We start from the raw sequence: 12,124 nt of genomic DNA on the forward strand, positions 1-12,124 counted from the left end.
AATCAAAGCCAAGTGAAGGAAAGAGGAAAGCATGCCTAACACCATCTTCCGTTCATCCTCTTCATCAATACTTTACTCTTCTATTCACAGAAAGTACCACTTATTGATCACACGTGTTTCACGGAATCCTCCACTTTATCAAAGCTGCAAAGAAGAGCTGTCACAGTTTTGTATATTAATAATAAGCATGTTTAGCAATCTATATAACTTTATTAAAAATTGAATGAATCATTTCATAAGCTCTAATTGCTTTCATAATGTTATATAAAGAGTCTATATAACTTTATTAAAATCTCCATAACACAAGGTGCCCTATGCAAACAGGTTAAGTTGCACACACTTGCATGTCTGATATTGAATTATCTCCGCCCAAGTTTTTTTCTGGTTAGGGCCAATGTGGTTCTGGGTGTCTCGCTGGGGCGCTTTACGAATTTGGGGAATGTGCTGTGCAGTGTGCTGGGTCTAGAGCACCCCTGCCCTCAGGTTCTGCTTCAAAGTTAGGAGTGAAGCCCAAACAATTAGGGTTTTACAATGAAAGAGCTCTCAGCCTGTGAAGAGGGTACTTTCCACACTCCCAGTATTCAAATGCGCCCGCCACTAATCACCAGGTATTCGAGACGAAGCAGTTGTATGTCAAAAAATCACATTCAGAAACAGTGTCATACGAGATATTTACGTCAGACGGAGTTCTTATTACCATATTTTGGTACCATATGGTGGCAAGTATAGATTCATGAAGGTAGAGACTCGCTTATTTTTTCTAGGCGGGATATGGGTTTTGGAAAAGACAGTGGCGCAGCACGTCTCTCTTTGAATTAGACAGCCCTTCCAGCACTCTCAGACACAGCGCGTGGCCCGTTTTCTGCGCTGTCACACGGCCTGTGGACCGTCATTCGATTTGACGAGCTGGCTCTCAGGCTGATTCGCAGTTACCAGGCAGAAACCCGAAACACTTTGAAAGCAGGTTGTCAATACTGAATCACAGAGTTCAATGGCAGATAATATATCTGTGCCCCTCTACAGAATATCATCAGACACCAAGGACTAAGGTCTGGAATACAGAGCTTCCCCCAGAGAAGAGAGTCAGGCAACAGAGACGGCCATGAGGAAAAAGAGCACATAGGCAACATTCTATATGAACATATTGTAAATTGTGTGCGTGGCTTGAAATAAAACTACCGTGTGCCATCGTGGCTTGCAATGCTCGTGGATGGGGGGGTCACGCGGGGGGGGGGGGACATTAAAATTAACATATTAAACTTACCTGAGGGGGTGAGGTCCAGCGCCACATCTGCTCCTGGGCCGGGTCCCGCGCTGCCAACAGGAACAGGCATGCTCCCTCTCCTCCTGTAAGCCAATCACCACGCTGCAATGGCAGCATTGTGATTTTTGCGGAGTCACGGGCAGCGCCCAGCCGGGCACCTGTAGGGAGGCCATTTTCTCTATGTAGGATGCATGGAGCCTACATAGAGAGTGCACACGACTGCTTTGTTCGGCCCCATGGCCGACCAAACAGTCAGGGAACTCAGAATGGTGCAAGCCACTCCTCCCTGACACACCCACCCGCCCAACCCCAACCAGGCATACCCTCCCGCCCGCCCCCAACCAGGCATACCCCAGCCTTCTGCTTTCTTGCAGTGTGAGATGCAGAAATTAAAATGGTATTTAAAATACCATTTTATTTTCTGCTTCTCGCACTGCGAGAAAGCAGTGAGGCAGCGCTCCTACGCCCTGATGGAGCAGCCGCCACTGCATTAGAAGGCCATATCTGAGTCCCTGAGTAGGACTTATGGTTGCAGAGATTTCTTGCACCCATGAATGGATGTAGGCATGCCAGAAAAACCACTGTAAATTCCAAGCAGACATAAAAAAATAATTCAACCTAATTTTACATCTTTAATTTGATGGTGGCAAAGTGCTCACTTGGGACATACATAGACATATATTGCCAAGTGTCCCTAGCAAGAAAGGAGGGGCATATTTTCAAGGGGTTATCGTCAACAGAACATCACTTTTTTTGATGCTCTGGTGAGTCTTATTTACAAGGCGGCGTTAAGCCACTTAATGTGGCTTTACGCTGCCTTTTAAATTATGCCCTTATTCACGCTTAGGGTGAAAGGGGTGGACAATTGGTGCTGCAGTGAGCTTTCTGCTGCAGCACTATTGCTTTTTGATGATGCCTCTTATTTACAAGGCTGGAGTGAATATGGGGCAGCGCCAAAAATAAGACCAGGGAAAACTTTGTCTTAAACAGGCGCAATGAGGAGAAATTATTGATTTCGCCTCGTTTTTGCTGTTTCTGCTGTTTTTGCCTGTTTTGCTGTTTCTATGTGTGCTGCATTCTGCAGCATACATAGAAATAGCAATCACCATTAGTGATTGTTCATGTGCAGTAAGGTATCCCTTCCTTCACATAAACAATTATTAAATACTGAAGAGTTGCAACTTCTATATGTCTATTATGCAGCTCACATGGAAGTTACTAATCGCCATTAGTGATTGTTTATGTGCAGGAGGGGACACCTTCCTGCACATGAACAGTCATTCCCTGCAATGCTGGCACACCCTTGCACTATGGTGCAAGGGTGCCTGCATTGGTGGTAGGCAGCTAAATTTAGCACCAGCACTAGGGGAAACGCAGGGGTGTGCCTTATTATTGTAAATACAGCGCGTGCCTGCATTTTCAGAATGTCAGAGCACGGCGTTACCAATTGTGGTGTAACAGCACACTCCGCCATTCTGTTGTGAATATGCCCATGAGTCTCTTGTAACAGGCAGATGTCCCCATTCATTCCCTTGAGGGCATGAAGCATCATTTAGTGCTCGGCTGGGGCATTCATTCTGTGCACATTAAAGGAAACAATGTTAAGCTCCTTGTTCGCAGTGTGAACCTGGTGCGTAGGTTATTCGGGCTACTTTCAGGTTTGGTCGAAGTAAATGGTAAGTCTGGGAAATGGACTGTGCAGGAATCCCTCCTTTCTCTCACTCTAACTCTAGTAACGTGAAACAAGTAAAATGTGTCTTACGTCACCCTCCCGCCCATCTTCTACCCCGCATACCAATTCTCTCTCCCCTCTTTCTACACCTTCAGGAGCGGTCTGGGGCTGCTTGTGTTTCTCTCTGCAGGAACCTTGCTCTGGCACTTTGAGCTGGGCTGTTCCTTTTGGAGCAGGACCAAGGCTGATTTGCATGTGGCTGGGCTCTGTCTAGAGTGATAACGTTTGGTGAAAAATGATGGACTGGAACACGAACCAACCGGTTCCCAATGGCTGAGACTAATTCAGGCATTTCTTCTCTTGCTTTGTTGTTGTAGTAGATACCCTTTCAAGGCTGCACTGTGACCATTACAGCAAGTTCACTCACTTTAGTCTTCAGGAGTAAACTGGCTTTTTACAGCTATCCACTATGACCCTCTCTGCACCCATCTCTAGATGACTACTGCCAATTTAAGGCTACATTTGTGGCCAAAAAGGCTGAGAATGTACTGGTAAACCCCATGCTGGAACACAGCAATACAAAATATTTCAATTGCGTACAATACACTGGCAGCCGGCTTGTATCGAGGGTGGTGAGTACAAAGAAAACAATAAAATTAATTCACTGGACTCTGCCGTGCGACGTCCTCCTCCCTCAGGTGTCTTCCAGAAATCTCCCGATGCAGGAAACTGCACTACCCAATCCTCGTGCTGCTTTCACAGCATAAAAGCAGCGCCAGGATTGGATAGAGCAGGTTCTCCCAGTGCTCCTAAGAGCACTGGATCCCTGTGCTTTCTCTAACCCAGTTGTCTAAGACAACTAGGTCAGAGAACTTTAAGATGGGCATGTCTGGCTGGCCATCCCAAGGTTGGCCAGCCAAACCGGCATGCGCATTTTAAAGTGCACAGCTCCCTGCTGCTGCCACTCGTCAGCGCTGGCCCTGACCTGCCCTGACACTTAGTTCAGGACATCTTGCTGAAAAATAAAATGGTAATAAGCAAACTTTATTGCCATTTTATTTTTCGGCTCTGGAGCTTGTGAAGCAACGCTCTTCGGCTCAAATGGAGGAGCTGCCCCTGGTACGGTTGGGATTTATGCATAGCCATGTCGCTAAAATAGTTGTGCTTCACGTCTTGGATACCCTAGCATTGCTGATGAGGGAGGGGTTATTTAATCGACTCCACAAGTCAATCATCTTGCACTAATTTAGGCATAGCGGGTCATTTCCCAGATAGTGCTTCAAGTCACTGCGACCTGATAGTAAACTGCATACCTGGATCACTTGCTTTCAGATTTCACCCTTTTCCTTCCAAAGTGCCACAGAGGACATGGCCAGAGGCGATGCATTTCATTGCTAACCTTCGATCACTATTAAGCATCGTTTACGAACAAGACCTACACCTGCAATCCTATACAGATGACAGCCAGATGTGTTTCACTCTAACAACAGCAAACAGTCTGTCAATGAAATGGATCACATTGCATTGCATAAGTGGCAAAATATGTTTCTGTAGATTAATATATCAGCGCTTGCCATGACTTGGCACAGGTCATGTTTCAGAGACTGTAGATACCCCCTATCTTTCGAGGGCTAGTTGACATCTTGACATACATCACAAGGTTAAAAGATCATAAACACATGTACAAGCTTTTCTTACACCCATATCCCCTGTCTTAATCTATGCTATCTTGTGAACCTGAGTTTTTCTCTTTGAGAACAGATTTGTGACTCACAGAACAACCCTGGGCGAGTCATAACCAATCAACTCTAAAATAAATTGCACACTATGTGCCCAGGGGTGGAAACAGTTTAACAAAGACAGATTTGCGACCGCAAACTATTCCACATATTTGAAAGCAAAATAATACATCACGTTTGCCGAAGACAGGGCTGCTGGCAGGATCTTTAGGGATTGCCGACTGTCTTAGCTTTGGCTCTGTTTCCTCCTCCCAGCTGCAATGCAAGCGGCCCCTCACATCTCATGAAGACAAACAAGGATAGTATTTATTGGGCATGTATATTTCATATACACCCAATATCAGATGTGGATAAATCCAGATGTGTAATGAAAGCATTGGACCTTTAATCCAAAGTATAATTGCAAAGTGGTTTACTATTTGATTTAGACAACTTTAACAATGGAATCTCATCTTTTTTATTTTTATTTATTTATTTTATTTTATTTTTATAGGTTTCTTTTATATACGTACAAACATTTGTCTAATAGGTTCGCCGCCTTTGGTCTGCAAGGTATAGAAATTAGTATATAAGTACCTTTTGGTTGGGTCCCCCATTGCTGGCTATATTCTTATGAAGAGAAGAAAGGTCTTAAAGTGGGAATATATAGGACAGATTGGAATAAGTCGAGGAGGAGGATAGGACAGTAGACCTCTCTTCTTCTAACTTTATGTACCAGATATCAGAATGGAATTTAGCCACTATCAGCAGGATTAAAAGAGGTAGAAAAGGCTAGTGCTTTATGTAGTGAGGAGGAGTTCAAGGTGCCAGCCTGTTGCACTCTTCCAACAGTGGTCACCCAAAGACAAACTGGTATTCTCATAATGCATCATTGGCGGGCATTAGATAAAAATCTCTACCCATGAATATAAATTTGAAAAAAAATGTTAATATACCTAAAACTTCAAAATTAACATTTCATGAGCAGCAAGACTGCATTAGAGGGAAATGTGTGTGCTGTATGTGTTACAATTTACAGCAGCAAACTGTCAAAAGATATGGAAAACTTCGATATGGAAATCTAGCTAACATAAAAAGGAAACACTTAATAAAACATCAAGAGCAAAATCAATCTAAATAGGATCACAGAATCAAGAGCCATTAACCATCAAAATATGGCTAAAATGAAAAGGAATGGTTCAACTAGGAAAGAAGTCTTAAAGTTAAACCTAGGAAAGGGTAATGGGATGTTAAAAAAGTCGCCTCCAATTATTGCCATACACACCTTCAAATCAATAGTTCAGTCCAGTATGCAACACTGCAGGGAAATAACAAAGAGAAATGTGTGTGTTGGATTTGTCACAATTTACACAACCAAAGTGTAAAAAAATAAGAAAAACGTCAAAGTGGAATTCAAGTTAATATATGAAGGTAGAAATGTAATAAAACTTTGGGAGCAGAAGCAATCAAAATTGGATCACTGAATTAAGAGTCATTATTCATTAAAATATGTTTAAAGTGAGAAGAAATGATTTAGCTAGGAAAAAAATCTTAAACGAAAAAAAGAGTCATTGTATGAGAACTCAACAGTTACCTCCAATCATTGTCATGCACACCTCCCGTTGGTTGTCGATTTCTGCTATTAACTCCATTGGAGCGATATTTAGGACACAATATTTTTAACAGACAATGTTTAGTCCACAATATTCTGGTACCATACTTGAGTCAAACTGTGTCTAAGTGTAGAAGAGCAGCATAGTTCACCTTAGGCATGAGTGCGTTGACTCTCTGTAGGCACTGAGGGGCAGATTTACAATAACTGGCGCATCCCTGCATATTAGCAGGGATGCACCAGTTATTTTGCGTGACTGAAAAACCCCCTTGCGCCACCATGGATGCGCCACATTTACAATGCGGCGCACTATGGCGCACGGTTAGACAGATGCGTGACGCATCTGTTGCAGTAAGGGTGATGCAGTGCTGGAGTTGTGTCGCAAGGGTGACGCAACTCCAGCACTGCTCAGGGGTGCCCTATACCTTATATGCTGCGTCACTCCTTACGCCTGCTTCAAGCAGGCATAAGGATCTGACGCTGTGGGGATGTAAAAGTGACTCAGTGAAATCTTGTAGATTTCACTGCGTCACTTTTACGGGGCTTCCTTGCGAGGGAACGCCCACCCTGCATACATTATACCTGACACAGGTATAATGTAGTGCAGGGCTTTACAACGTAACGCATCTCACTAGATGCGTCACGTTGAAAATATGTCGCATAGTGGCGCATTGTTTACGCTGCCGCTGCGTCACAAAAGTGATGCAACGGTGGCGTAAAACTGTCGCAAGGGGCTTGTAAATCTGCCCCTTAGTCGTGTCACAGCCACTTTCAATTAATTAGAACCCAGTTGGGTTTTCTGCTCCTCCTATCAGTGAAGTGGCCTGAGCTTGGAGTTAAAGTTGAGTGGCCGCCTAGTTCATTTCCCAGAGACAGTTTTTGGTAGCAGAGCTATTTCCATCCTCCTAGTTCCGAGGTGCAACAGGGGGAAGAGTGACCATGACAGGGTTCTGTAAAGACTACAAACATATACAACCGGTGGAAAGCTCCTATCCATTCACCCCAATACCTCCACACCAGAACATGTGGTTTACTACAAAATGTTCTATTTCTTAACATGGGAGGGCAACATGTGGCTGAAAATCTCCCTGATACCTTAGTGAGAAACATTCAACATGGCTGGAGAAGGTCTGGAGCCCATTGAAGGCTCTCAAGCCCTCCCTTATGCAGTTATTCAGCCCTTATGGAGTAAAGAATACAATCTTCTCACTTCCATGTTGACTAACTCCAGGACCCATTCAGTGCACGGGGAGAACTGATGCCTGGCTGGCACTGGAGAATAAAGGAAGCACGCAGGGGTGCCGGCACCGAGTGTGTCATACCCACGGCTCTTAGTGGTTCTCTTCCACCTTCCAATCACAGACGATGAGCCTAAGGTCTCAGGTGGGAGTGGCCAAATGGTCCACTTGAAGCATTTTCAATGCTTTAACTAGTTTTCCTTTACCAGACAGAACTGTGATTTCACGCTCATCTAGCCAAGCTGAAAAATATGAGAAATTGATTTTCTTCCGCAGAATTCTTATCATATAAAGAAAACGTACAGAAACCAATTGCACGTTTTATTTTTAATAGGGATAGAAGCAGGTTGAGCTGCCTGTCTAGTAACCCAGACTTCTGTTTATGTGACAGTTCTCATGAAGGAGATGACTTTAGTTACTTCTGCCTGACTTCTACTCTTAACTCGTAATGTTTCAGAGTTGTAAACATTTGGATCCTATCAGAGACAGAGGCCTAGTCTGTTGGGATCTGACATTTATTATTTTAGAACAACCTACACATCTGAATGCTCTTATTTATAAGTGCATGTCTGTAGGTGATACTTATATAGTGCCTGACCCTATCTAGAGGCAACATAGCGCTATATAGGGGCTGAGGCAAAAGCATGCACAGAGAAAGCGCTATCCAAGTGAAGGAACTGGTGAGAGTCTGTGTGTGTGTGTGTGTGTGCTAGGTATGGTCCCAAGACATGGACAGGGCTATCTCTGACTCCCTTTCATTGGGCTTTAGAGACAACAAAGTAAAAACACTCAGTAACAAATCATGGATCATAGTGTCCATAAACAAAACAAACTGCAGGAAAGATGTGAAGCGGGTTATGTTACTGACAAATGAATCAAGTACATTAAATCTGTTGTGATCAGATTCATTTGTGGTTTAGCAGCAGGGACGGACTGGCCGTAGCAGGCACTGGGCATTTTCCAGGTGGGCCGTAAGGGTGGGGCCGGTTTTGTTAATGGCAGCCGTTTTTTCAGCAGTGCTGTAAAATCGACCCCTTGTAACAAAAGCACAGAAGTCCCCCTCCCCCTACCACTGGTCAGATGTAATTGCCAGGGCTGGTTTGCGGTCCCAGTCCGGCCCTGGTTAGCAAATGGGTGTATGAAATTATGAATGCAAACAAAAAGAATATTCTTGGAAATTGAAATACGCTTAAAGCTCACTCCACAACCATATTATTATGTGCCTCTAGAAAGTGCTGCCTTTTATGCATTATCCTTCACTAAATCTTCACTAGAAAAGCCTAGCCTGTAAAATAACTCAGTAGGCTCATGCAATCACTGCAAATCTCCTTATGTAGCCTGGAGTCAACAAGTGTGAAACCCAATGCGGCTGCCAGGGCCGGCTCTAGGGCGGTGCGATCGGTGCCACCGGTGCCACCGCACTGGGCGCTGACTTGGGGTGGGGGCATCATGTTCATCTTTTTAAAAGCACCTGATGCTGCGTACATAATAAGCAGTTTTCCAGCATCAATAAAATTGACAACTCCGGTGATTAATGTTCTTCCTGGAGAGACCAGAGCTTTGTCTAGTGAGAGATTCCACTCATCATAGCGCAGAGGGTTTATATGCCTGCGGCATAGAATGTGTCCCATTCACATCACAAAGTGCATATAATGGAAATAAATCAATGGGTTACCGCTTTTGTCAGAGATCCTTTTGTTATTTTCAGTTTCTAAGTTAAAATCCTAATAGTGAGCTATTAACTGCCACCAAAGAGCTTCATGCAAACAGCAAGGAAAATATTAGAGCTCTATATTTTTTGCCCTGTCTTTCATTGTCCTAATATTGCAAAAGGGGTTCATTTGGGTAGAAATCAATTCTTATTATTAAAGAAAACCCCTAATAATGGTGTTACATTTTAAATTCTGAATTTGTGCTTTTCCAGTCCAATCACTCTTAAACTATACTGCCTACCAGTATGGATGAAATGTGACTCTTACTCTTTGTAGGCCTCTGTCTTATGTAACAATTCCTATATACTGATTTACACACCAATGATTGATTGTGCAATGCCTGTGTGATGTAAAGTGTTCTGACATCTTAAACTTTTATGAGTGGCGCTATAAAACTAAATAAATCTAAGAGACAGTGGTTATGGATACTTGAGGGGCGCTGTCAAATGGTGGTAGTGAGGGAATCCGTAGCAGAGGTGGTCATTTGGGGGACACCAACAAACATTGTCGCACAGGGCGCCACCAGTGCTAAAGCCGGCCCTGGCGGCTGCCCAGGCGTTCATCCTCCTAAGAAGAGTAGGAGTGAGTATGGAAATATACAATATTTTGAGCATGAGACCTAGATAATGAACTGCTTTATGAACAACCAGGTAGTACAAATATGATCCTAATAAATACTGTTTGATATCTGGTCTTGGTGAGTGGTGCTCCTTAAAACTGTTCTGATATCATGCTGCCCCCTTCTTCTCGAAGCATTAATGGCATTCATATTTTGAAATAATGTGCTATAAATGATGTCATCACTAGTGGTCAAGTCTATTTTAGATGACCGAACGGGATTTACTCAGATCATGATTTTATTCAACATCAACCAGTTTGCATTACAAAGAAACTTTTACCTAATACGTACTGAATGCAAGATGTTTAGCACGGTTACTATTATTATTATTAAATATTTGTAAAGCATACAGCTACCCAATAACAGGCTTCCCGGCGCTGACAGAACAAAGTGAGGACATGCATGGAGTTTCGCTGCTCGGGTGAAAAGGCAGGTCTTCAACTGTGTCCGAAAGCTGAGTAAATTATTCTCTGATCTTAGATGGATCGGAAGGGAGTTCCTAAGTTTGGAAACCAGGTCGCCGAAAGAACGGCCCCCATTCTTGCTTTCTTAATTCTGGGGATAATCAATAGAAAGAGGACATTGGATCTTAAATCTCTAGGGGCAGTGTAAGGATTGACAAGGTTTGGAAGGATATGTGGGGCAGAGGAATGCTTTATTTTGTGGGCCATACAAAAGGCCTTGAATTTTATTCTCTCGTTTATTGGTAGCCAATGAAGTTGCACCAGAGCTGAACGGCCAGATTGTGTTTTGGGTAGGCCCATCGGTACTCTAGCTGCGACATTCTTGGCAACCTGCAGCTTTCTGGTAGCATACGCTGGGCTGCCCAGATAGGGTGAATTGCCGTAGTCAAGGCAGGAGAGGATCAACCCTTGGACCACTCTTCTACGACATTCCAAAGAAAGCCATTTGTGTGTTTTTTGAGGATCCCTGTGAAGGCCAAAGCAAGTACCTGCAACCTTTTTTGCTTGAGGGCCCATTGTCACGACGTGGGTGCTTTACATCAATAATCACCAATCTGCAATTAACAAGTTCTGTTTAAAAATAGGCTGAATACTTGCCAGCTTTGTAATAAAGAGCTGATTCAGAGTAAATTAAGGAATACGTTGCCTTGCGTTGCCCCTATGTCCCTGTTACCTTGCGTCGATGATGGGATAGGAAAGATAGGTCTGCTGCAACTCTTTTCTCGTCTCCCAGGGTGCACTAACTCAGCGTTCCTCTGTTTTCCAGGTACCAGAGAGTCTGCATTTGTTTATGCCCTCTCTGCAGCCGCCATTAGCCACACCCTTGCCAGGGCCTGCACCACTGGGGATCTCAAAGGCTGTTCCTGTGGCCCCATCCCAGGTGAGATCCCCGAACCTGGGTACCGCTGGGGAGGATGTGCTGACAACCTCAACTATGGGCTCGTCATGGGATCCAAATTTTCGGATGCTCCCATGAAGGTGAAAAAATCAGGATCGCAAGCCAATAAGCTGATGCACCTGCACAACAGTGAAGTAGGAAGACAGGTAACCCACGAGAGAGAGCTTGTTTATGTAGCAGTGTTAATTCTAGAGTGAAGAGCTGGGATGTCAAAATTACAGGGGCATTTGGGAATGGGATGGTGGCGGGAAACAGTTTTCATGGGTCAGAACATGTCTGTTATGTAATTATTTGCTGGTCCTAACTCATACAAAAGATACAGAGTGGACACACACACACATTGATGAATAAATGCACTGGCCTCTACAGAGGGCTTTAACAATTATTATTTGCCCATACCACACTCATCAACTGATGGTAGGGGTGCGTAATGAAGAGAATGGGCACTTAATAGTCATAAATGCCCATCAGCATTCTGGCAAAACGCTACTGGCACCTGTCTCCTCAACCTCGCGTACAGGCTGCCAACAATAGGCGCATGCCCATTACCCCTCTGTGCCCCACTAGCACCTTTACCCCTCCACACATCCTCTGAACTTAGACTTCAGGCAGATAACAGTAATTAATGACTGTCTTTTAAGCTTTCTGATTGGTGCATACAATGTCGGTTTCCAAGTAGGTTACTAATGGATTTTGCATTTTGGGACTATATTTGAGATTTTGAATTGTAAATGAAATGCTTAAAGAGCCTTTGGCATTTAAAACATGTCTGAATATTAATGAATATTTTATGCAAACTGTGAAGGCCATTGGGTGTGTTAAATACATTAGTTATGCTTCTGGAAACACGTAAAAAGAAAGCCAGTTTTTGTAGTCTTCCAAGACTTCTGGTTGCTCTGTTTCTGTGTTTTTTGCAGAAATATCAGA

The 12,124-nt window shown here is 43.7% G+C and overlaps 1 protein-coding gene across 1 annotated transcript in view; it reads left to right on the forward strand.

Annotated features, from left to right (window-relative positions):
* Positions 1 to 12,124, forward strand: part of WNT11 (Wnt family member 11) — a 206,582-nt gene that overhangs the window by 98,609 nt on the left and 95,849 nt on the right. Inside the window, exon 4 of the mRNA XM_085623281.1 lies at positions 11,066 to 11,343. Within this exon, the coding sequence (XP_085479407.1) occupies positions 11,066 to 11,343 (278 nt within the window). The remainder of the gene's footprint in view (positions 1 to 11,065; positions 11,344 to 12,124) is intronic.

Source organism: Triturus cristatus, chromosome 8 (assembly GCF_964204655.1).
Source record: "Triturus cristatus chromosome 8, aTriCri1.1, whole genome shotgun sequence".
NCBI lineage: Eukaryota > Metazoa > Chordata > Amphibia > Caudata > Salamandridae > Triturus > Triturus cristatus.